This window comes from Cervus canadensis, chromosome 3 (assembly GCF_019320065.1).
Source record: "Cervus canadensis isolate Bull #8, Minnesota chromosome 3, ASM1932006v1, whole genome shotgun sequence".
Taxonomy (NCBI): domain Eukaryota; kingdom Metazoa; phylum Chordata; class Mammalia; order Artiodactyla; family Cervidae; genus Cervus; species Cervus canadensis.
In genome coordinates, this window is record NC_057388.1 from 113,645,947 (window position 1) to 113,672,326 (window position 26,380).

At 53.2% G+C, this 26,380-nt stretch overlaps 1 protein-coding gene across 5 annotated transcripts in view; it reads right to left on the reverse strand.

Moving 5' to 3' along the window:
* The window catches only part of PRKAG2 (protein kinase AMP-activated non-catalytic subunit gamma 2), a 293,481-nt gene that overhangs the window by 221,748 nt on the left and 45,353 nt on the right, over positions 1 to 26,380 (reverse strand). For 3 of the 5 annotated variants that reach the window (XM_043464193.1, XM_043464191.1, XM_043464190.1), the window contains exon 1: positions 15,996 to 16,151. The exons of the other annotated variants lie outside the window; for them this stretch is intronic. In XM_043464193.1, the coding sequence (XP_043320128.1) occupies positions 15,996 to 16,136 (141 nt within the window). In that variant the 5' untranslated portion in view covers positions 16,137 to 16,151. Of the gene's footprint in view, positions 1 to 15,995; positions 16,152 to 26,380 lie in introns of those variants that run through there. 5 annotated transcript variants of the gene reach the window in all.

Below are 26,380 nucleotides of genomic sequence, written 5' to 3' on the forward strand. Positions count from 1 at the left end.
AAACCCGTGTCACTATAAATTCATCAAAACTCATAAAATGTACAAAACCAAGAGCGAGCCCAATGTGAACTATGACTTTCAGCTAATGTGCTCAGTCGTGTCTGACTCTTTGCAACCCCATGGACTGTAGCCCTCCTGGATCCTCTGTCCATGGGATTTTCCAGGCGAGATTATTGGAGTGGGTTACCATTCCCTTCTCCAGTTCAGTTAATAATAGTGTATTAATAAAGGCTCATCAATTGTAACAAATGCACCACTAATATTAGCAACAGGGGATGCTGGCAGGGAGGGAAAAGGGGTACACGGAGCTCTCTGAACTTTTTGCTCAATTGTTCTGTAACTTTAAAACTGCCACCCAAAAGTCTCTTAATTAAAAAAAAATTAACAGCAGCAAACAGGCAGAAATGTCCTCGGTTCTACCTGCCAACCCATCACACACCGCTCTGGGCCTTGATCACCCACCTCCTTTCGTTCCTACAGGAGCAGCTGGGAGCCTGCAATCTAGCTGAGGGTCTGCCCGGGGCTCTGCCAAGAGGCCCGTGGTCATCAGTCCACACTGGGATGGGACCTGGAGTGGTCACTTCATCCTGTGTCCACGGCTCTGAGTCCTTCCTGAATGCCGGGGGCCAGCTGCCTGGCACATGCCCAGACTCGGGGCCCTGAGCCTGAGGGGATCTCGGGCAGAGAAGATAAATGAGGCGAGGGAAACCTGGAGAAGGAACTGCGAGCTGAGGTCAGGAAGCAGGAGGGCGGGAGGGAGGCGTGCAGACCCACATCCCCTCTCTCAGGCCAAGCCGGCCGTAGGGACCCTGGAGCGAGGGCTCTGGCCAGCAGGCTCCAGATGGAAGCTGGTGGCAGCCTCAGGATGTCTGGAGCAGGGAGTGAGTGGGGGGCACAGATCCCAGGGCCGGGCTGGAGACCCCGTGGGCGCTGAGTAACCAGTGGGTCCCAGTCGGGGACTCAAGGATACAGACCATGGCGCTAACGGAGCCAAACAAGGGATTTGCTGGGGTTTCTGTTTCTGCTGCCAACAAACCCATTCTGTTCAAGAGAGGGGGGCTTGTTATGTAAGGAGGAGAGGGAAGAAAAATGCCGGGTGTGAGGCCAAAGTCACCAGAGAAGCAGAAACTTCCAGATCAGCTGCCGCCACGGCGGGGAGTCAGGTACAAAACACAGGGGTTGTTTGCAGCTTTGCTTTTTCAAGGGAGGGAAAAAACAGCCTGCTTCCCACATCTTAGGAACTGGGTTAAAAGCCATGATCTCTTAGGAAGACCTGGTCCCAGTGTATCTTCGTGTGTTGCGATGTGTCCCCAGGCCACCCAGGGGGTCGGGGGCTGACTGTCCCCCGGTCCCTCCTAGATAGTTTGGGATCTTTATTTCTCACTGAGACAGGCACGGAAGATTCTGGGTCAGGTTCCTCAGCCAGAGGACCCCTTGGGATTGCATGTCTCCGGGCATCACCAGGCCTTCCGTTTTCACTCTTGATCACTTGGTTCTGGAAGCCTCTGGACGTATCTCTGCCTTTTGTACCTATAAGTTCTTGTGGACACCTCCCCCTGCTTGCAAAACACAGGTCTTCACGTCCCAAGTCTTTGGGCCCAAAGTGAGTGGACTCTGGCCTTCCAGGATGACGTGGGGAGCTGATGCTTCCCAGAGATCTGTTGTAAACTGACTGGTTCATCCCTGGGCAGGTCCACAAAGAGTGGGAAGTGCCACAGGTTGGGGGGGGGGATACCCAGAGCTGTGGGGGGCCTTCAGAGGCTCCGCGTGGTCCCCTCTTGGTTTGCATGCAGCCCCGCTTTCATGGTTCAAAGGACACAGTTAGAAGAGCATGTGGGCTAGTCCTCTCCGCTGCGTGCCTGGCCCCGGCGGAAGAGCAGCCCCGAGCAGGGACCCTGCTGGCTGAAACCTCCTGTGGACCCTCCGGCCTGGGGAGGGAGGTGTCATTTTCATCACCTGGTATCCCAGGGCACCGAGGCCACCACCCAGACTTCCACCCGCTTCCTCCTGGTTACTCTGCGGCCTGCACCGGGCCTGGGACTCCTCTCTCCCTCCCCCACCTCCAACCGGGCCCACGACCCCCACAAGTTCAAGGTTATTATATACAAATCATCTTTAAAAAGTAGCAGTCAGGAAGCCAGCACCCCATGGCCGGCTTGGCCTGAGAGAGGGGATGTGGGTCTGCACGCCTCCCTCCCGCCCTCCTGCTTCCTGACCTCAGCTCGCAGTTCCTTCTCCAGGTTTCCCTCGCCTCATTTATCTTCTTTGCCTGAGATCCCCTCGGGCTCAGGGCCCCGAGTCTGGGCATGTGCCAGGAACCTGGCCCCCTGCCTTCAGGAAGGACTCAGAGCCGTGGACGAGGCATGAAGTGACCACTCCAGCTCCTGTCCCAGTGTGGACCGATGACCACGGGCCTCTTGGCAGAGCCCCAGGCAGACCCTCAGCTAGACTGCAGGCTCCCAGCTGCTCCTGTAGGAAGGACAGGAGGTGGGTAACAATTTGCAATTAAAAATACTTCGATGGGAATACAATTGTAAGCCAGCGATTCTCACGCTGGAGTCCAGGAAGCCACCGTCAGGGCCAGCAGAGGTGGCTTGCCTCCTCCACCCTGGGGTTTGAGAGGCGCCGGCCAGCACCAGGCTGTCTGGCTGGGGCTGACCTGCCCTTCTCTCACCCACTCATCGCCTCTTCCTCCTTTAGAAAGAGCGTGGGTCTGACAGATTCACAAGGCCTTGGCAGTCCAGCCCACTGGAAATGACCTCTCAGCCCGCTGCATTTAAAACCCACCCAGTCAGGCTTCCCTGGTGGCTCAGGGGTCAAGAATCTGCCTGCCAATCAATGCAAGAGACACAGGTTCGATCTCTGGTCCAGAAGATCCCACGTGCCGCAGAGCAGCTAAGCCCATGGGCCCCAACTACTGAGTCTACACTCTAGAGCCCGGGAATTGCAACTACTGAAGCCCGCATGCCACAGAGCCCGGCTCTGCAACAAGAGAAGCCACCACAATGAGAAGCCCGCAACTAGACAGTAGTCCCCGCGCACCACAGCTAGAGAAAGCCCACAGGCAGCAAAGAAGACCCAGCACAGCTGTAAAAAAATAAACAAAATTATTTTTTTTAAAAAAAGGTTATAAAATCAATCCACTCAACTGACATGCACACATTGCTATATTTAAAATGGATAATCAACAAGGACTGCACAGGGAACTTGGCTCAATATTATGTAACAACCTAACTGGGAAAAGAAATTTGAAAAAGAAAAGACAGGTGTATCTGGACAACTGAATCACTTGGTTGTACCCCTGAAACTATTGAAACATGGTTGCAACTATATCCCGAGTTATATACTATCAACTATACTCCAAGATAAAAGGTTTAAAAAATAGGAAAATAAAATCGACCCACTCAAGCACTGTCCATCTGTTGTTACAAACTTTCTCTCTGTCAAGGTTATGAACACTCTGAGGGCAACAGCTATGTCATCCGACTGATTCTTTGTGTGTGGATAAAAAAAACTCACAGTGACTCAAAAGTCAGAACAAAGTGACACAGGCTTGAAAAGCTGGGCTCTTCCACCCATGTCTCCATCCACAGCGTGCGTCCAAAGGGACCACTTTCAGCTGCACACCCAGTTAGGGTGTCTTCATGCAAGTGTAAATACCAAGTATAGTCCCCTCTCCTAATACAAGGGGCTCCCTGGTATATTATATATTCTGCTCCACACCTTGTCCATCACTGTATCTGTCTGGGGATCTTTCAACGTCAGCATGCAGGGTTTTCTAGTATCTGCGGTGTGTCCGTCTGCATGGGACGCTCTAGTTTCACCAGGCCCTGTCGACATCACAGGCTGTTGCAATGAAAACTGGATGTTCTTCATGGTTCTAGGTTCATGTGACCGCTGCTCAAAGGGTACGGCATCCCTGATTCCTGACAGAAACCGTCACAGGCCTCCTTAGGTCTGGACCATTCCACTCTCCTAACTGGGGTGTAGGACAGCATCTGTTTGCCCCACAGCCTCATCACCAACAGCCAAGGCTGTCAGATCGCGGAACTTTTGCTGGATCAGTGAAAAGTTGCATCTGAGTAACCTACATTTGCACCTATGCTATTTGCATCTATGTTGGGCTTCCCTGATAGCTCAGTTGGTAAATAATCCGCCTGCAATGCAGGAGACCCCGGTTTGATTCCTGGGTTGGGAAGATCCACTGGAGAAGGGATAGGCTACCCACTCCAGTATTCTCGGCTGGAGAATCCCATGGACAGAGAAGCCTGGCAGGTTACGGTCTACGGAGTCCAAGAGTCGGACACGACTGACCGATTAAGCACACACAATTTTTGGTGCAACATGGAAGCACAGAAGAACAACTTGGGTCAGTTAGGCTTCTGAGTTAGGTGATAAGAAGTTTATCCCTGGATCCCCTGGACTCTTCCCTGAGGGAAACCAGCTGCTGTGTTATAAGTCCCACTGCGCCGAGACCACCGTGCTCTGGGGAAGTTCGAGCTAGCCACGTGAAGAGGCAGCGTGGAGAAAGGGATGTGAAACCGGCCCAGGCACCAGATGGGGCAGTGAAAAAACCTTGAGAACTCTGCCCCAAGGGCCACTGCATTGAAAATATTTGAGGAACCCCAAAGGAGAACTGCTGGGCTGATGAGGCGGCCCCGAGACCCGGGCGATCCCAGACCACAGCCTTAAGAATCAGGGCGGTTTATGAAATAGCAACAGATGACCAGAAAACTATATAATCTTGCGACAGCTAATTTCTCAGTTTTCTAATCTCTAAAATGGGAGTCATAGGGGTTCCTGTGCAATGATGAGTGAGCATATAAATCAGTTCAGTTCAGTCGCTCAGTCGTGTCTGACTCTCTGCGACCCCATGGACTGTAGCACGCCAGGCTTCCCTGTCCATCACCAACCCCCAGAGCTTACTCAAACTCATAAAGAGGTAAACACAATACATTTGTAGTAACACAGAAAAGGACTATGTGGCTTCCCAGGTGGTGCAATGGTAAAGGATCCACCTGCCAATGCAGGAGACATGGGGTCGATCCCTGGGTTGGGAAGATCCCCAGGAGGAGAGATGGCAACCTACTCCAGTATTCTTGCCTGGAAAATCCCATGGACAGAGGAGCCTGGTGGGGTACAGTCCATGGGGTCACAAAAGAATCAGACATGACTGAGCAACTAAACAACAAAACAGCAATAAAGAGATTATAATGATGCATGACAATCACTTGGAAACTGTTAGCTATTACTCTAAAATGAATGACTGATTTTATGGGTAAATGTTATTATATTTAGGGACAAAATGTTTTTAACGCTGAACCCAGTGGGTAGGCCATGGAATTGTCTTCCTCACAGCTTTGGTTACGGGAAAGGGACAGATTCAATGGCACCCTTACAATGGCAAGATCCATCCCGAACTTACAGGAGAAAGGAGAGCTCAGGAAGGCACGATGAAGGGGCTCTGACCCCTTGGTGATGAGTTAGGGAAATTGAAAGTCCCTGTAAACTGAAGCAGTCTTTGGGGATGCTCTCTGGGTATGTGTCTAAATTGCTCAAGTGCTAGCTTCCTCTTTATGAACAAAAAACCCCAAAACCAAGGAAGGTGGGGGGTGAGGTAAGTCAGTGACTTCCGGTCTAGGATGGGAGGTGACAAAAAGCAGCCACAGATGCTCCTGCAATGCGTCCAGTCTTCCGAAGAATGGGACAGCACAGGCCATGAGAACAGCGTGTCTCGGCCTTTAGCTGGAATTTCATCAGCTCTGGGAACACTGATTATCTAATGCTGATCAGAAGGCTGAGATCAGGAATGACTAAATGCAGAAATTATTTATTAACGAAAGCCTGCTAGACCGTCTTTCAGAACTGAGGGCGAGGGGGAGGAACCAGAAGGAGTCTCAGAGGAGACTGTTAAATATCTGTTAGAGCCACTGATGTGTTCATCCATTTAGACATCCGTTAAGTAGCCCCTGTGTGTCGGGGGTGGCGCTAGAAACACAGGTAAGGCATTCATGGGGAAGACACAGAACCACCCTCAGTCTGGGTGGGAAGGGGCAGGTTGCAGAGGGATCTGAAGGACCTTTGGGGGGTCCTTCAGGGGGTGATGGAAATGTCCTGTCCCACAATTGCTCTGGTAGTCGTGTGACTGCATACTGACCCCCAACCTACTTATATACTTAAAGTTGGTGAATTTCACTGTATGTAAACCACAGGTCATGAAAGCTGGCCAAAAAGTGACCGGTGAACCACCAGCCATCCCTATACCATAGGGGAGAAAAAGCAAGACAAGCAGTCACCAGAACCCAGGGACGATGTCCGCGTTGCCAAGCCTGGAAGACGGAATGCGCTTTTCCAGGCAGTGGGAGTAGAGTTTCCAGGAAGCACTGTGCTCTGTGTTATGGACCAGTTATATTATTTTCTAGCAGAAAGTCTCCGGTTCCAGTGGCCCTCCTGATGCCAAAGCACCTTGCCACGCAAATCAGAGAGGGTGCGGCTGTCCCTTCTTCCCTTACCTGGGACCTGAAAGACCAGCGTTCCACCTTCCAGGACCCACTCAAACACACAGCAGCCACAAACAGAGCCGGGAGGAAAGAGCCCTTGGACACCAAGAGCCCATTTCTCCCAAAGGGTAAATCCCCAAGCACGAGATGTCCCAAACCGAAACAGGTGCTTCAAAGATCAGTTTTCTCTAATGTCACTCAGGGAGAAAGATAAGGAGATCATTGTGAAAGTGCCAGAAAACAAAAACAAAAAGCCAGAGTATTTTTCACTAATTCTAAATGCCTGGGGACTCTGCTGAGCCAGGGTCCTATCTGAGCTGCTGGCCGTGCCTCAGCTGGATCCTAACTGTGGATCTCAAACAGTGAAATCAGAGAAAACTGACCCTTATCTGGGTCCAGGCTGCATTCAAATAACCAGGAGAGATAACTCACTAAACTACTCCCTTCTCTGAGTTGGTAATCTCAGAAGATTAGCTAATCTCTAGGTTTTTCCAGTAGTCACCTATGGATGTGAGAGCTGGATCATAAAAAAAAGGTTGAGCATAAAGAATTGATGCATTCGAATTGTGGTGTTGGAGAAGACTCTTGAGAGTCCCTTGAACTGCAAGGAGATCAAACCAGTCAATCCTAAAGGAAATCAACCCTGAATATTCATCAGAAGGACTGATAATGAAGCGCCAACACTTTGGCCACCTGAAGGGAAGAGCTGACTAGGAAAAGACCCTGATGCGGGGAAAGATTGAGAGGAAGAGAGGAAGGGGACGGCAGGTGATGAGATGGTTGGATGACATCATTGACTCAATGGACATGAATTGGAGCAAACTCTGGGAGATAGTGGAGGATAAAGGAGCCTGGCGTGTTGCAGTCCATGGAGTCAGACACAACTCAGCCAAACAACAGCAACAAATCTCAGCAGAAAACCCTGAAGGCCTAGGATGGGATGGAGACAGACAGACAGGAAAAGTGCTTGAGTGAGGCTGGGGAGCCCTGGAGCGGGGAAGGGGTGCTCTGCGGCTCTCTGGGACTGAGGCCATGACTCCCCACTCCCCACTCCATAAACCACACCTTCCCCGCCTGCCAAGTACGAAGTGTAGGATCACCGAGCACCAAGAACACGTGGCTATTTAAACACGTGAAGAGCGATGCCCACAGCCAGCTTATCTCCACCTGACATCTCCACTCACTGGACTCCAGATATGTCACCGTGGTGGTCACTGAGACCCAGAAGGACCTCTGGGGTCAGAGCCTGGGCCATGTCAGGTTGGTGTCACCGTTCAAGACGTGTCACCAGATGTCAGTTTTTTGACAGTTAGGATCCAGCGGAGGCATGGCCACCAGCTCAGACAGGACCCTGGATTAACCCGCAGGCCTTTAGAATCAGTGAAAAAATACTCTGCCTTTTTGCTTCTGTTTGTTTGTTTGTGTTCTGGCACTTTGATAGTGATTTCCTTATCTTTCTCCCTGAGTGAAATTAGAGACTGATGGGGGTGGGAGTTGAGGGGAGGGCCAGGGAACCGCTAGACTTGGCACCAGGCTGGACTTCGGGCAATATCTAGAATCTTCTCTTTTTTTTAGATAAACGAGCAGGAGGGAGAGATGCTGATTCCAACTCATGCACCCAGATTCCTCTCCTGCAAAGCTGGTCCTCAGGGCCCAGACCACTCTGCGGGGAACCTACATTCAGCAGGCGGGGCCAGCCCCCAAGAGACCCCATGCAGGAGCGGGGCACACTTGGAGAGACACCTGGGGCTCTGGCTGAAATCTGGGGGTCTGGAAGTGAAGACGGGCCGAGGCGAGGAGGACAAACAGACTGAGTAGCCGCTGTCGCCCCCTTCCTCCCCCAGCCCCCCGAAGCCTCCCTCAGAGCCTCTCCCGGGGGTGGGAGTGGGGTTGACAGCCCCCCAGGCGGGCCCAGTGCCCCCTGTGCAGGCAGCCAGCCTGGAAGAGGAGCGAGTCCTTCGGGGAGGGCTGCCAGGTGGCCGCTAGTGAGACCATGAGGGGCCGGGAGGGGCTGGGAGGGGCGACTGGACACTACCCCACGGAAGGAAAGCAGCAAGGGGCTCTCAGGACCCCTAACCCACGTCCCTCCCCCTCCCCAGGACCCTCCTTCTTCGTTGGATCTGTGCTGGAAGGCTCCCCTGGAAAGCGCATTTCAAGGCTCTGTGCTTTAAGCAGATAAGTGTGGATGACTCAGAGCGAGTGGGTGGTGACAGATGTCTGCAGCGAGCTCCAAGCCAAGCCGGTGGCGTGCTGGGGAGACGCCTGGCCAGGGCCTGCGGGAAGGGCCAAGCCCCACCAGGGGCCAAGGGCTCAGGGAATCCGAGCAGAAAGCCCACTCAAAACGGATGAACCCCCAGCCCCATCCGGCCCTTTCCCGCCTGCACCCAGCCTCAAGTCTCTGCAGTATCAGGAAGCCCCTGGCACTTCCGGCCATCACCCCAGCCCTGTTCAGGATCCGTGGCTGCCCTGTCCACCCCCAACCCTCACCCTTCCCCTCCTATCTGACCCCCACCCCCATTGGAGGTCTCTCGCCAGCATCGGTTTCTGGAAGTTTCCCTCCCATGTTTGTCTTCCCAGCCATCAAAGCACATCTGCCTCGCTCGCTGGTAAAATGCAGACACCCCTCCAAGGGCACCTCCAGACCCCCCTTCTCCAGCTCAGCCCTAACTCTAACACAGAAGGGCTCACCTGGCTGCTCAAGTGCTCTATTTGGGAAGGAGTTTCCATTATCCAGAAACTCACCTTGGAGAATTGCGTGTTTGCTGCCAAAGCTGGGTAGGGAAGGGTTTGATGTTGTTGGCATTGTAGTTTAGCCACTAAGTCGTGTCTGATTCTTTGTGACCCCATGGACTGTAACACGCCAGGCTCCTCTGTCCATGGGATTCTCTAGGCAAGAATACTGGAGTGGGCTGCCATTTCCTTCTCCAGGGGACCCTCCCCACCCTGGGATCGAACCTGCAACTCCTGCACTGGCAGATGGATTCTGTACCACAGAGCCAGGAAAGGGTTTGGTACTAGCAATGGCAGGTAAAGAATTATAGTTGATTTTTGAATAAAGAGGAATCACCCTTCTAATCCTTACTGGTGAAAGTATTTCTAGAAATGCCTTCCCACGTCTCCCATCTTTCAGAAGAACAGGTGGGCAGGATTTACCTGGCAGAGGCCCACGGTTTCTGTAAAGCAAAGGAGCCTCCACTTCAACCAGCCCAAGCCTCAGAGACCCGTCCCAGGGCCAGACCTGCTTCTATGCAGAAGGGAGCCTTTTGGCCTTGCTGCATCGCCCCTCATGTTCTGCCCTCCTTTTCCCCTCCTGAGGGGGTCTCATACCCAATACGGTTCATGGAAGAGTCTGTTTGTTGGTCCCAGTTATTTGGAGGGTCATGCACTGTCCCCAGGCTTCCCCGGGGGCTCAGAGGTAAAGAACCAGCCTGCAAGGCAGGAGTTGCAGGAGACCTGTGTTCGATCCCTGGGTCGGGAAGATCCCCTGGAGGAGGGCATGGCAACCTACTCCAGTATTCTTGCCTGGAGAATACCATGGACAGAGGAGCCTGGTGGGCTACAGGCCACGGGGCTGCAAAGAGTCAGATGACTGGAGTGACTTAGCATGCGCGCACACACATGCACATCCACACCCTAAGTCAGGAGAACATTCTGTCTCTTTATGACCTTTTCCCCAGCACAGCCCACCCTATTCCTCCTTCCACGCTGGGCATCTCAGAACACCCCAAATGCCCATAAGCGTCAGCCCCAAGTATACTTCCAGTCATGAAAACGCGACTCTGAACATGACTGAGTCAACGCAGCTGCCTGTCCAGAAAGACGCCTGCTGTGTGGGGTATGAGTCTGCTGAGTTGCCCCCATTCCGTGACTGGGTCTCAAGCCGGTGAGACCCTGTCGTGGGAGCCCCGGACCCAGAAGAGGAGGAGGAGCTGGCTGGGGGCCAGCGCTGACCCCCGATTCCCTGGCCCTGGTTGGCCTGGACCCCTAACCCTCCATGGGCTGCCTGCAGATGCGGGGTGCTGTGGGGCCGCCTGCCCGGGTCTCTGTTCTCCTATTTCCTGGGACCCGCCCAGCAAGGCTCTAAGGAGCTGGAGCCACGAGCACAGGCAGATGGCAGACGCCCTGAGAAGCAGACGAGACAGTGAAATGCCAGCACACACACCTCGCCCGCGGAGTAAAATCCGACCTTCCCCCCACCTTCCACTGGGCTGTATCTTAGGATGAAAGATGCCAAAGGAACTCAAGGAAGGAATTAAGATTCAAGGAAAACCAGGCCACCGTCACCCTCAGGGCAGACACCCAGATGACCCACCCGAGGGCGTCAACTGTCCATGTGGGACAGGCGGGGAGGGGGAGGGACTGGGCGTCCATGTCACCAAGGACAGATGGAGAAGGGGCCGGACAGGAATCACCAGGGAACTGCGTGAACACAACAGAACCCAGAGCCCTCCAGCCTCGACTTCCTGATGAAAAATCCAATCGAGAAGACCCACAGAACTCGGAAAACCAGGTCATTTCTAGGCCTTTTGTGGAGATGTTCTGCCGGGCTCAGTAGGGACACCCACAACTGACCGCCACCTAGAGGGAGGGGCCTGCTGTTTATTGAGCATTTATTACCTGCCTGGGCTTCCCAGATGGTGGTAAAGAACCCGCCTGCCAATGCAGGAGACATAAGAGATGTGGGTTCGACCCCTGGGCGAGGAAGATCCCCTTGAGAAGGAAATGGCAACCCACTCCAGTATCCTTGCCTGGAGGGCTCTGGGGCCTTAAGTTGCTCATGGGAAAGAAGTCTGGTCCAGGCAGACACAGGGCTGAAGGAGGAGGGGCAGCTGGCTTCTCCAGCAAGTCCTTGGCCTGTAGGTCCGGTCTCAGTTTCTTGCTAAGTCACTGCCCATGATGGGAGCCGAGATTGGGCCCCATAGTGGGAGACAGGGCCCACACACCCCCGGAAGGAGGAGGGGGCAACTCTGGAGTCAGAGGGCCTGAGTTTGACCCTGGCACGCCATGTACTAGCCATGCAACCTCAGCAAATGATTCAAGTTCACAGAGCTCCAGTTTCCTCATGGGTAAAATGAGGCCAAGATTGTCATGAGATTTAATATCGTGAACATCCATGAAAATGTCCAACACAGTGCCTGGCGCCTAATACATAGTCAACAAATATTTCCCAAAATGTAAACAGCTATTAGCAGTTTAAGAGGTGGTATGAAGACAACCAGTCCATCCTAATGGAAATCAGTCCTGGATATTCATTGAAAGGACCAAAGCTGAAGCTCCAATACTTTGGCCACCTGCTGTGAAGAACTGACTCATTTGAAAAGAGCCTGATGCTGGGAAAGATCGAAGGCAGGAGGAGAAAGGGGTGACAGAGGATGGGATGGTTGGATGGAATCACCGACTCAATGGGCATGAGTTTGAGTAAACTCCGGGAGTTGGTGATGGACAGGGAGGCCTGGTGTGCTGTGATTCATGGGGTCGCAAAGAGTCTGACACGACTGAGCGACTGAACTGAACTGACTGATGAAGACAATCCTTCTAATAAAATCTCTAGCTGACCAAAGGGTGCTATCAATTAAGTCAACCTAGGAGAACTATATGAACACAACTTAACACAAAATAAGGCAAAAAACAAAAAGTATAGGCATCAATCTATACTAGCTCACGGGCGCAGTATGAGGGCAGGTTCAGGGGCTTCCCAGGAGGGGATGCGCGTCTGGTCGGAGGAGAGACTGGAAGACTATTAAAGGAAGAAGGCCTGTTGTTAGGAGAGCAGTGAGGGACTGGAAAAATGCAAGGATTCCAACAGTTAACAACGGAGCCTATATGTGAGTAATACTGCACTGCATATTTGAAAGTTGCTAAGAGTAGATCTTGACATTTCTCATCACAAGAAAAACAACTTCTTGTAAGTATGAATGGTGATGGATGTTAACTAGACTTACTGTGATGATCACTTCACATCACAGACAAATAACTGAATCATTGTGCTGTGCGCCTGAAACAAATATGATGTTGTATGCCCATTATATCTCAATTTTAAAAAGTGCGTTTACTCCAGAAAACTAAAACAGCTGAGCTGAAGTGAGAACCCCAAATTCACACCTCCATTCCAGGGCTCCCTGGCTGCCCAGCACCATGAACTGGTGATATCACGACCACATGCCTTACTCATCTCGGAACGGCCAGTGCCTGGCATGTAGGATTCAAGAGGTTGTCTCACTAAAGTTTATTTTAATACCAGACAGGGGACCAGCCTTAAGGAGGACCCCCACAGCCTGTGATGAGGTCCCCCCACCCAGCCTCAGTCTCCCAGACACCCTCCTCTCCCCACCCCCCCAACTCCTCAATAAAGAGATGCCAGTTCCACCCTTGTGACTTCAGATGAGAGAAGATTAAGAACCTGAAACATCCTAGATTTTCAATTATCTTCCCTGCACGAACTTAATCTTTTAACCTTTCCTTTCCTCTTCTATAAAAAGGAGCTGAATAACGTGTCTCATAGGCCTAGTATTGGGTTAAAAAAAAAAAAAACCAGAGTACTCCCCCCACCCCTTAGACTGATGGAGCCCTTGGCAGTTTGCATATAAACTGAGGAAGCAGTTGGAGATGATGGGGGAGGGGGCGCGGGGGTCCTGAGGGTCTGGGTTACGATGCCTCCCCCTGGGCTGGTGAAGGAGGCTGGACAGAGCCCACGGAGGCTGGTTCAAGCTCACTGCCTCCGTCTCTCCCATTTTCTCCCGGCTTCCCCGTTCCCAGCAGGCGTCCTGCACAACCCACCTTCCCTCCCCTCCACTCCTGCAGGCCTCTCACCTGGTCAAACCTACCAGCACCTGAGCGTCCTCTCCGCTTATGCTCCGGGGTCTCCCCTGCCCCTGGACAGGAACCTCCTGGCCGAACCCTTCTGTCTGCACCCCCTGGACCCACCCCCAGGCCCAGGGGGCACCTGCCAAGTCACTCTCCCAACTGTGCAGACCGCCCCTCAGCCCTCTCATCACCTAGAATCGGCCGAGACCTGGGGCTTGACTCCCCAGAGCCCCCAAGTCGCCAATCATCTCCCACGCCTACTTTCCTCCCCATTCAGCTATAAACGCAGAAGCAGGGGCTCAAGCTTCTTTCTGTTTCACCCCCCACCCCACCCCACCCATCTCTCCAGTCACCAGCCATCACTGACCCTAAGTTCAAGTTCTGTCCACACATAACTCGTGCAGCCTCTGCCTTAGGGAAGGGGGACCCCCAAACAAAAACAGCAGTGGCGACCTCGGAGCAGTGCACCTCAGTACGAGTGGAGGGCCCGGCCAGCTGGCCGTGTCTCCGGACCAGCCCCTTCCAGCCCGGAGCTCCACTTGTGGCTCCACAGTCCAGGCGTGGGGTTCTCAGCCTCCCCCCTCCTCCTTCGCGCAGAGAACAGACCAGTCTTAGTTCAGACCAGGGTGAAGACATTGTCCCTCCTCTCTTCCTCCCCCCTTCTTGGTCACCCCCCTCACCTCCTATTTTCTGTTTTTTCAATGTCTTTCCCAGAAGTTAAAACAACAAGTACAGTTTTCACAGCTCACCTTCCACGGGCAGGAGACCGACCAACATGAGTTATGTGGTCAAGAGCCTTCCAAGCGACCACGGGGCGGGTGCCCCAGAGTCCCCAAGCATCCCTGACCCTTTTTCCCTTTGGGACAGATTCAATAAACGGTGACTCAGGGCAGGGAGGGAAGTCAGACCCTGCTGAGATTTCAGCCAGGGAGATTTAAGGTGGATGGGAGGGGAGTGAGGGGAGGGGGGAGACCCTGAACTCAGGTGGGTGGGGGAGGAGGGACCAAACTCAGAGGAGGAACAGAGATGAATTTGCCTCCCCCGCTCCCCCCACAGCACAGACACACACACTCACATGCCACCTTCACGAGTTATTCTCTAAACCTCCAAGAAAAAGTTATGTAAGGAGGGAACACACAGCTCCAGGTAGGGGAGGGAACATTTGGTTCGGCCTGGAGGTGTTTAATTGAATAAGAGGCTCCCCAGGAACAAAGCGAGAATTCAGCATCCGTCTTGCATACAGAGGAGACAAAGCATCACGAGAGAGCAAAAGCCGCACACCCAGGCACCGCAATGACCAGCACGCACTCAGACAGCCAGCTCCTCCGGAGGTCTGCTTACTCAGCCCCGAGCGGTCCAGGAGATCTCCCCTTCCCGGGTGCTCATCGGCGGCCGCGGGGAGACGCGCTGGCTGACAAGCGATGGGGGAGACACAGCGCCCCCAGCTCAGGAGAAAAAAAAATCCTGCTGCCTCGCTGGCTCCCAAGGTTCCCCGAGAGAGAGACAGGCAGAGAAGGGGGCTCCCAGCTCCCTCAGCGAGGGCGATTTCTAGGGTTCCGCCGGGTGCACGTCTGCAACAGATGGGGACTGAGCGGGCTGGGTGTGTCCCCAGTCCTCGGAGCCGCACGGGCGGCGGGTGTGATGGCTGGAGCCCGCGCTGCGGCTCACGACACAGGCGGCGTGGGGCAGGTCCCCCCATTGACAGGACTGCAGCAAACTGTCATGACCACCGCGGCGTCGGGGTGGGGTGGGGGGAGCATGCAGGGAGGCGACTCCTCACTACCCTGGTCCAGGGAGAGGGAGGGAAGACTCAGCCAGGTCTTTTAAAAAGACAGGCAGTGGACGGAGGGAGGCGGGGGAAACTGCCGATGGATGCTGCAGTCGGTGGCCCTGAGCTCCAGGTCCGCTCCCAGCGCAGCCCCTGCAGGGCTCTTGTCTCCCTTCGGGGTGGGGGGCGGAACTGCACCATGGCTCCAGGAACCTGGGCCCCTGGGGGGGTCCTGCCCTCGGGATACGGACAATGCCGGTTTTATTTCTCTCTGGCAAGTAGACGGATGCTGAATCCTCCCTCTGTTCCTGGGGAGCCTCTTAGTCGATGAAACACCTCCAGGCCGAACCAAATGTCCCTTCCCCTACTTAGAGCAGAGGCCCTTCCGAAAGGCCCTGCAAGTGGAATTCCCATTGGAAACCCCAGAGCTCCAGCCCTGACCAGACCAGCTGCAAAGCCACAACCTGCAGGCCATGTGGTCCCTGCCAGGTTATCAACCGAGTCTACTTGCTTCCCTGTCATTCTGATGCTCTGAGGTCCGGGGCCTGGCTGACCCTGGAGGGAATGGCCCTCCCAGGGCTCCACCAGTTCCTAGAGTCAGCAAACCACTCCCCTCTTTCATGTCAAAACCAGCGAGACACCAAGCCCACACCCCTCACCTCTTCCGCGGCTCTCACCTCCAGCAGGTACCAGACAACGAGGGGGCGGCCCCTGCACCCAGAGGTACCCCCCGACCCGGAGCTGAAGTGATTCAAACTCACCAACCCTTTGCCTGCTCACCTGCCCCGCCTGCTCCTTCCCACAGAAACCACTGGGGAGGCTCCTGCCCACATTCTCCCCAGGCTCCTCCTGCCTCCTCACCCGCCCATGCTTCCCCCGTGTGCCGGGGGAGCTCCTGTTCCAGGGATCACAAGTATACTAGCCTTCTGCCTGGTGGCGGTCACACTGGTGTCCCCGGAAGGACGTCCAGGCCATCTCAGACCTGAGCATGGACACTCCGCAACCGCAGCCCAGGCCCCGTTCCTCTGAGAAAACAGTCTAAGGAACACGCCTGCTCCCCGCATCTCCCAGGGCTGCTGGAGGGGTAACGGGTGAGCAAGCATTTGGACAAAAATAAGCATCGGCTTGGGGTGGGAGGGATTTTTTTTTTTTTTTTCTGGAACCAGAGGGCAGCGTAAACTCACGGTTTAGCAAAAAGCTGGTGCCATTTCGGTCACTTCGGAGCCAGCCTTGCGGCCACCCCTCCCCAGGCACGGGGGCGAGGGGTCCCCTGGAGACCCGGCCAATCACAATATTTTCTCCAGCTGGTTCTGGAACTAGCCTCACGGGGTGAGCTGGGCTTGTTTTATTTTCTGTGTGCTTTATTCCAAAGCATACAAACAAGCTTGAGGCAAAAACGCCTAATTAGCTTTGCTTGGAATAGCTGGCGATGGCAGGAAAATGGGCTACCCCATCCAAAAATGTCCAAAGGTTTGCTACGTTTGGAGGCAAGCGCCTGTGAATGACTTACGGGGCGCGGGTAACTCTCTGCAGTTCTGATCACCAGCCAGCCCGAGTCTCAGGAACCTGGAATATTCATTAAGAGATGGAGTGGCACAGGCCACTCTGCTCTGGCCGCCAAGGTGCCAAAACAGACATGGCCAATGTCTTCACCTGTGTTTATTCTCGCTTCCAAAAATCTCCACTGACCCTTCACACTTCTTCAGACTCTGAGGTTTTCCACCTACTCTCCTGAGAGGGTAGAGGTCAGCGTTCTGGAAGGAGGAGCCCCAGGGGACCATGTTGGCAAGGCCGGAAGACCCAGGAAGACTGTAGTCAGCCCCACGGCTGGTCTCCGGAATATTCCTGCCTGTCTCCCATTCCCCCACCCCACGATTCACTGCCCCCAAATCAATCCCCCTAAACACTTCTTTCCAAACTTTACTCTCAGCACCCTCACCAGATCCAAAAGGACAAACCAAAACAAAAAGTAAGCAAACCTCCCCAAACACAAGTTCCGTATGACCTACCAGACAAACTCAGGGTCTCCAGGGTGCTGGGCCAGGCCCACCAGCCATCCAACCTTCTGACCTTGTGGGCTGGGCTGACCTGTCACCCAGGGGCATCAGGGGACCTCACCATCCCCCACAGGCTTCGCCAGCATCTATAGGTTATGACCTGGCCTGTCTCTTGGAACTGATTTCTCAAGGGCTAGCTATCTCAACCTGCACAAGAGGTAACTGGGTAAAACCCTACCTATTGTACGAATAAGGACAATGCAGTTCAGGGAGGCTGAGACGCCAAGGTTACCGACAAACCAGTGACAACACCGGGACTCAGTGACCGGTGTATTTCCCTGCAGTCCTGACAGGTTCACATCCCACCCCATTTTGATCTGTTTACTTTTGGTCATTTGAATCTCCTGGCATTTCTGTGGCATAGGTCTATGACATGTGCAATTAAAAATAAGCAGAATTAGCTTGTACTCTTCAAGTCGGGAATTCCCCTTTGAGGAGTCCATCCCAAAGAAAATCTGAACTGCAAAAAAAGCTTTTGGCACAAGGCGCATCTGCAGCAAAGAGGAGGCCCAGATGCCACGTGAGTGCACAAGAAGAGGCGGGGCGTCTCGTCCAGGCTGCTCAGACAGGGCCACGTGGTGCTGTGAGGAAACCACCGCGGCGACGTCCAAGAAGCAAGCGACGTAAGGGATGCGGCCAGAGAATCGCTAATGAGGCACAGCATTGCCTCACCCTGTAAGGGACACAGAAGGCTGGAGACACATGTCACACACGCGTCAGCGCGCCCCCACCCAGCCCCGATGAGACAGCCCAGGGTTAGAGTCTGAGTGTTCTGTAATCTAACACAGGCCCTTTGCCGCGCCCCACTCCATCTTGGGCTGTGAGTCTGAAACTCAAGACGCTGCGTGCAAACTCAGTCCTGTGACCGGGCGCCACTGCAGGAGGGCAACCCCTGCCCTAACAGCAAAGGGACCCACAGCCCCGAGTCCAGATCTGCCCGGCGCTGGGCCTGTGTGTCACGCCCTCTGCCAATGCAGAGGACACAGGTTCGATTCCTGCTCCAGGAAGATCCCACATGCCGCGGGGCAACCAAGGCCGTGCACCACAGCTACTGAAGCCGCGAGCCTAGAGCCTGTACTCCACCAACAGGACACGCCACTGCAAGGAGAAGCCCGTGCACCACGTGAAGGGCAGCCTCCACTGACCGCAACCAGAGAAAGCCTGTGCAGCAACAGAGGCCTGGCACAACCAAAAATCAGCCCGTCAGTCAGATGCTTCAGAAGGAAAAAAGGTCCAACCTCGGCCAAGGGCCTGGCTCCTGGCTGCACTAACCACACTTGTATTTCACTCGGAAGTGGGGGGGCCAGAAGAGGGGACAAGGCATGGTGTTGGCTTGGCACTGGCCTGGTCATCCACTGGCAGGGCATGGTGATGGCTTGGTGTTGGCTTGGCCATCCACTGGTATGGCATGGTGTTGGAATGGCACTGGCTTGGCCATCCACCTGCAATGACATCTGAGATGTTCTAGATCAAGCAGGGATGTTAGTGCTGTGACATCTGACTTTGGAACCCCATTTCTACACACAGCTTGTGGCCAGCGCTCCTGCATCTGCTCACTATGCAATACGTTAGGGGAGTTTGGTGGCTTCCCAGTTGACCAATCAAAAAATGGGCAGAAGACCTAAAGAGATATTTCTCTAAAAAAGACTTACAGATGGCCAAGAGGTACATGAGAAGATGCTCAACATTGCTAATCATTTGAGAAAAGCAAGTCAAAACTACAGTGAGGTACCACCTCACACCAATCAGACTGGCCATCATCAAAATGTCTAAATGATAAATGCCGGGGAAGGTGTGGAGAAAAGGGAACTCTTCCACGCTGTTGCATGTGTGCTAAGTCACTCAGTCGTGTCTGACTCTTTGCAACCCCAGGGACTGCAGCCCACCAGCTCCTCTGTCCATGGGATTCTCCAGGCAGGAATACTGGAGTGCGTTGCCATGCCCTCCTACAGGGGATCTTCCCGACAGCCACCGGGAAAGCCCCCCACACTGTTGGTGGGAATGTCAATTGGTGCAGCCACTATGGAGAACAGTAAGGAGGTTTCTCAAAAAACTAGAGCTACCATATGAACCAGCGATCCCGCTTCCTGGCATGTATCTAGAAAAGATGAAAGCTCTAATTTGAAAATATACATGCACCCCAACGTTCATAGCAGCACTATTTACAATAGCCAAGACATGGAAACAACTTAAACATCCATCACCAGATGAATGGATAAAGAAGATTCAGTATATATATGCCATGGAATTACTCATCCATAAAAAGAATGAAATAATGCCATTTGCAGCTATGTGGAATGGACCTAGAGATTATCCTACTGAGTAAAGTAAGTCAGACAGAGAAAGACAAATATATGATATCATTTATAGGTGGAATCCTTAAAAAAAAAAAGTACAAATAAACTTATTTACAAAACAGAAATAGACCCACAGACACAGAACACTAAAATTAATAGTTACCAAAGAAGGAGGGATAAATTGAGAATTTGGGATGAACAGATAAAAACTGCTATATATAAAATAGATAAACAAGAAAGACTTACCTTATATAAAATAGATAAACAAGAAGGACCTACTGTTTAGCACAGGGAACTATGATATACTCAGTTATCTTGTAATAACCTATAACGGAAAGAATCTGAAAAAGAATACATATATCTACCTGTATTTACCTATATCTGAATCACTTTCTTGGAGAAAGAAATGGCAACCCACTGCAGCATTCTTGCCTGGGAAATCCCATGGACAGGAGGATCTGGTGGGTTAGAGTCCATGGGGTCGCAAAGGGTTGTAAACAACTTAGCAACTGAACAACAACTTCGTTGCACACCTGAAACACTGTAAATAAACTCTACTTCAAAAAAAGTAAAATAAAATATCCCAATGAGGAATCAACATGCAGAAGAGGGCCACTTGGGACCTGGAACATCTTTAGTGACATCTATGGCAGAGGACATATTAATCAGCTCAGGGAGGGTTAAAGCTCTTTCTCACTGGCAAAATGAGTGGTGTCAAGGCAAGGGCTGGCTCAGGAGGCCGGCATGGGCTGCAGCAGCCTGGAGAAAAGCAGTCAGAGAATCCAGCCAGTCCCCCGCCCCCGCCACACACACACACACAGACACACACACACACACAGACACACACACACGCAGTCAGAGAATCCAGCCAGTCCCCCGCCACACACACACACACACACACACACACACACACACGCAGTCAGAGAATCCAGCCAGTCCCCTGCCACACACACACACACACACACACGCAGCCCTCGAGGCCACGATGCCCACATCCTGGGCCTTGGATGCTTGAACTCTGCTGTTGGGTCGGCCAGTCCCGCCCCAAGGACACCTCTGAGTTCTGCTCAGAGTGAATCTACTGAAGGGCAGCAGGACTGCCTCTGAGCTGCAGTAGGTAGTTCCTAACCATCCGTAAGGGTTTAGCAAACTTAGATCAAAGATTTCCTCTCATTGTAACATATCACCCGGCACTGAGGCTGCCAGGATGGGGGTGGTAGGGGAACACATGGCCCTATCCACCTCCAGTACCAGAGGCCACTGATAGTTATCAAAGTCCCCAGGTGTTTCCTAAGCAGCCAAATTGGCTCAGAACCTTTTGCCACTCAGCCACTCCCTTGATACCTCCATCCAGGTAGAACCAGCAGTTCCAGAACTCTTGAACTGCAAAGACATTTGGAATCAGCGGGATCTCATGCCCTGATCTTAATGGAGAGGAACCAGAAACAAACCAACCCCAACCCCAAAGGGTAACAGTCTCTCCATCTTTCACAGCCTTGTCCTGGACTCTCGTAGGTCTTTAGACTCACCCCTGGAGCCCCACAGGGGGACGTGCTCCTGGGTCACAAGCTCCCCTGAGCCGTGAACATCGAGCAGGGTGCTTGAGGCCCTCCTCCATGGAAGTGCACTGACCACACACACACACACACACACACACACACACACACACACACGTGTTACAGCGCTTGCATCTGGAGCACATCACCTGCCGGATCACAGGGTCACCACCATCAAGTAATGAGGAACATGTGCAAGCTCCGGGCTTCCCTGGTGTGGGCTCAGTTGGTAAAGAATATGCCTGCAAAGCAGGAGACCCAGGTTCAATTCCTGGGTTGGGAAGATCCCCAGGAGACTGGAATGACAACCCACTCGAGTATTCCTGCCTGGAGCATTCCATGGACAGAGGAGCCTGGCGGGACACAGATCATGGGGTCACAAAGAGTCGGACACGACTGAGAGACTAATATACGCACCCCATGCAAGCTCCAAATTGCATGCCCACACTGGGCAGGGACTTGCCCGAGGCCACGTGGCTGGGTGCCCAGAGGCCCAGGCCTAGGACTCGGGTGCTCTGGACTTTGACCCCCTGTACCTGCCAAGAAGGAGCTCAGCCCCGCCTGCTGGAACACCGGGTTTGTTCACACGGCCCCGCAGGGGCCTCTCCCCTAATTTCAGTCCAGACAAGCGCAGGTGTGCAAGGTGCAGAGGGCAGGGTAGACGGGGAAGGATCTGCCATTCCTGCTGGCAGCCAGAAAGGACGAGGCACACGAAAGGAGCGCGGATGGACTAGGGGGTGAACAGGCGACACAGGCTCAGGCGTTTGCCCGTCACAGCCGACACGGGCCTCTCGGGCTTGCGGGGGTCTTCGCGAAGCCCACCCCCACCCCCGCCGGCCACAGAGACTCTCCCTCCCAGGCTCCTGCAGGCTCCTCCCGCCTGCATCTCGAGCCCAGGGCTCCAGGGGAGTCCACACGATTCTGAACACAGCAAGTCTCCACCTGAATGTTTCATCCAGGTCACTGCTGACCGAGGAGGAAGCTCCTCAGATCTGAGACGCGGGGGGGCCGCCATCCGGGAGGACAGCGTGCTCACCTTCACGGGAGCAGCGTGGCACTAAGGAAGCCCCCCGTATTCTTCTCTGCCTCTGCAGTTAAACACACAGGATGGGCTCGCAAAGGACCCCCATCTGCAGGGGGTCTCCACCGTCCACCACAGCTCTAGCTCCATCTCGCCAAGGCCCTCCCCCCTCCTCACAATGAGTATCCAGGGGACCCTCAAACACATGTCAGCCTCAGGCTGGGTTTCTGGGACACAAGACAAGTAGAAGACGAGACTCCCCCGTCTCGTGGACCTCAGTCCTGGCCAGGAGGAAGGTCATGGAGACAAGGAATAACGTTGCAGCACCTCATGCAGTGTGGACAGTGGCCACCATAATAGTGTCCAGAAGGAAGTGGCTGCTTTGGATGGAAGCCGTAACAGAAGTACTTCATGCAAGGAGCAAGGTTGAGGCGGAGAGCTAAGAAGCAGCAAGTGAACAGAGGCCCTGGAGGGTCCTGGCATTTGGTCAGGCTCCCTCTTTGGTCCCTGGACTGGAGAAGGAAATGGCAACCAACTCCAGTATTCTTGCTTGGAGAATCCCCACGGACAGAGGACCCTGGTGGGCTACAGTCCACGGGGTAGCAAAGAGTAGGACACCACTGGGCAACTAATACATCTTGGACGTGCTGCCAAGGCTCTGGAAGGCTCAGGAAGGCTCCAGAAACTAGATCTTCCATTGAAGCCAGAAGGCACACTTGGCTCATCCAGAGTCAAGGGGCTGACAGGCTGAGCTTGGCTAGACTCAGGCAAATGCTCCAGTTCTGGAAGCCTGTGACCTCAAACTGTCTCAAAGGCACTGCTGAACAGATGGTCTGGGCTGCTCAGGTGGTGGTGGAAGGCCAGGCTAGTGCTAAATAGGCCCCCGTCTTCCTGAACTAATTGAAACCAACACAAATCACCTTGGGCACAAAACAATTTTTTTGTCCAGGGCGCCCTCTGTCACCGTGGTCCTCGAGCACGCCTTCTCTGAGACAAGCTGGGCTCATCTCCCTATGTCCTTCCTCATCCTTTTAAACCAGATGCTGCTATCCTACGTCTCCCCGCCCCCGGGCCCCTGCCTGCAGGCATTCCTATGAAAGATGTAGGAACAGGAAGGTTCGTGTACCCAGATTTGTTGGCTACAAAGATTCCCTGTCAATTAATTTTTCTAAAAATGGAATAAACACTAAAAGTTGAGCTGAAACTTAGAACACATTTAACACTTTTAAAAGAAGTCAGATGACACCACCCTTACGGCAGAAAGTGAAGAAGAACTAAAGAGCCTCTTGATGAAAATGAAAGAGGAGAGTGAAAAAGTTGACTTAAAGCTCAACATTCAGAAAAGAAAGATCATGGCATCCGGTTCCATCACTTCATGGCAAATAGATGAAGAAACAGTGGCTGACTTTATTTTGGGGGGCTCCAAAATCACTGCAGATGGTGACTGCAGCCATAAAATTAAAAGATGCTTACTCCTTGGAAGGAAAGTTATGACCAACCTAGACAGCATATTAAAAAGCGGAGACATTACTTTGCCAACAAAGGTCCATCTAGATAAGGTTATGTTTTTTCCAGTGATCATGTATGGATGTGAGAGTTGGACTATAAAGAAAGCTGAGCACTGAAGAATCGATGCTTTTGAACTGTGGTGTTGGAGAAGACTCTTCAGAGTCCCTTGGACTGCAAGAAGATCCAACCAGTCCATCCTAAAGGAAATCAGTCCTGAATGTTCATTGGAAGGACTGATCTCCTCCAATACATTGGCCACTTGATACGAAGAACTGACTCATTTGAAAAGACCCTGATGCTGGGAAAGATGGAAGGTGAGAGGAGAAGGGGACGACAGAGGATGAGATGGTTGGATGGCATCACCGACTCAATGGACATGAGTTTGAATAAACTCTGTGAGTTGGTGATGGACAGGGAGACCTGGCATGCTGCAGTCTATGGGGTCGCAAAGAGTCAGACACGACTGAGCAACTGAACTGAATTGAACTGAAAAGAAGTCTCTCAGAATGTATCATATGGAACTGAGTCTCATACCCCTCAAAGATGTGTGGGAGCCCTGACCCCCAGGACCTTATTAGGAAATAGGGCCTTTACAGAAGCAATCAAGTTAAAGTGAGAGCGTAGGGTGGGCCCGAGTTCACTATGATGGTGTCCTTATAAAAAGGGGGATTCAAACACAGATACAGACATGTAGGGCTTCCTTGGTGGCTCAGCGAAAGATAATCTACCTGCAATGCAGGAGCTGCAGGAAATGTAGGTTCGGTCCCTGGATCAGGAAGATCCCCTGGAGGAGGGCATGGCTACCCACTCCAGTATTCCTGCCTGGAGAATCCCCATGGACAGAGGAGCCTGGCCGGCTGGTCCCTGGGGTCGCAAAGAGCCAGACACGACTGAAGTGACAGAGTATGCATGCACACAGACATGTAGAGAGGGAAGACGACCGCCGTGAACCTAGGACTGACGTCTGAAATAGACGTTCCCTAGCACGGTCTTGCCCACCCCTAGCATGGCCCGCCCATGACCTGATTGCAGACTTCCCACCCCAGATCTGGGAGACAATAAATGTCTGCAGTTCCGAGCCCCCCCAGGTTTGTGATGCTTTGTTACGGCAGCCCCAGGACAGTCACCCACTTGCTCTTTCGTTTTTTCACAGCTTTATTAAGATAGAATTCACATGCCATACAATTCAGCCAATTACGTGCACGATAAATGGTCTTAAGTCTTTCACACACCTGTGTAACCACCACCACAATGAATGTTAAAGCATTTTCATCACCCCAAAAGAAGCCTCGTGCCTACTAGGGGTCACTCCCACACTCCTCTCCTCCCCCAGCCCACAGCAACTACGGATCTACATTGGGTATCGGTGGACTTGCCACTTGTGAACACTTCTTTTTTTTTAAATAGTCAATTACTGGGCACCCAAGTGCCACCCCTCCTTTTTATTTGACTGTGCCAAGCCTTAGTTGCGGCATGTCAGATCTTCGTTCCCGTGTTTAGTATCTTTTTTTTTTTTAAGTTGCAGCATGCAGGACCCAGTTTCCTGACCAGGGATTGAACACTCTGCATTGGGAGCAGTCTTAACCACTGGATGACCGGGGAAATCCCTAAACACTTCTTATAAATGGAACCATTCACCCTGTGGTCTCTTTTGACTGAATTCCTTGTCTTCCTAAACAGAACATAACTCAGCTATTTAAAGAGGTCAGTACTATACTGCGGGGTCAGGGGGATGGACGGGAGATGGGGTGGAGAGGGAAGGGGAGGTGTGGGGACCTGCTGGCCTCGGGATCGAAGTCGGATCTGTTCCCCACTCTCTGGTTCTGCGACCTTAAGTGACCTCCTACTTAACCTGGCCCAGAGTCCCTTCCTTTATAAAGACACAATTGCAGTCTCAGAGCCAAGCGATGACTCAGCGACCACACGTGTGCGGGCCTGGCACCGCTGGCTTTACCATCAGTCCACTTCTCAGGCCTTGAGGATAAGTCACCACTTACTAAGTGCTTAGTCGCTCAGTCATGTCCGACTCTTTGTGACCCCATGGACCCACCAGGCTCCTCTGTTCATGGGGATTCTACAGGCAAGAATACTGGAGTGGGTGGCCATGCATCATTTAATACAGAGGTGGAGTCTGGGATACTGGGGCAGGTAAGTCCTGGAGGGGGGACCCTTTCACGGAATTCCCCAAAGTGCTGCACCTACTCATAGTTGATGAAAAAGGCTCTACATGAAGTAGCCTAATGCTGGGTTCTGTGAATCAAACAGCACAAACAATGACAGCTTTGATCGGATTCTTCTGTCTCCTGCCTCACACTTAGCTTCTAAAGCTGCTCTCATTTCCAGAGACTCCTCATCTTCCACCTTCTCTAGGAAGGAGCCCGACCACCACCCTCGAGGTCCCGACCACCCAGCTCACCGTCCACCCCCTGTGATGTGGGGCTGGGGCAGACCCATGGCAGTCTCCCCACCGCAAGACGGCCCTGCTCACGAGGAGGGAGAAGGTCACATCTCGGGGGCCCAACGTCATCATCAGGCTCAGTGACCAGGATGTGGACACCCAAACGACACGCGGGTGCTGCGGGGACGGGGGGCAGCCAGCAGCAGGGGCCGCCCTCGCAGGCTCTATGACATGAACCACGAAGCCCAGTCTGGCCTCTGTCTGCGGTCGCTGCCCCCGCCACGTGCCAGGTGCGTGGTGGACACAGACCCCTCCATGTAGACAGGAAAGCAGAGCCCAAGGAGACGGAGCCTCAGCCTCCAGACCATCACAGGCCTTGTCTCCCCGGAAACTTCATGCCTCAGCGACACGCAAGGCTGGGGAGGGGGCTGGGAAGAAATGACACCCTTGGTCTGGTTCTCAAGCCTTCC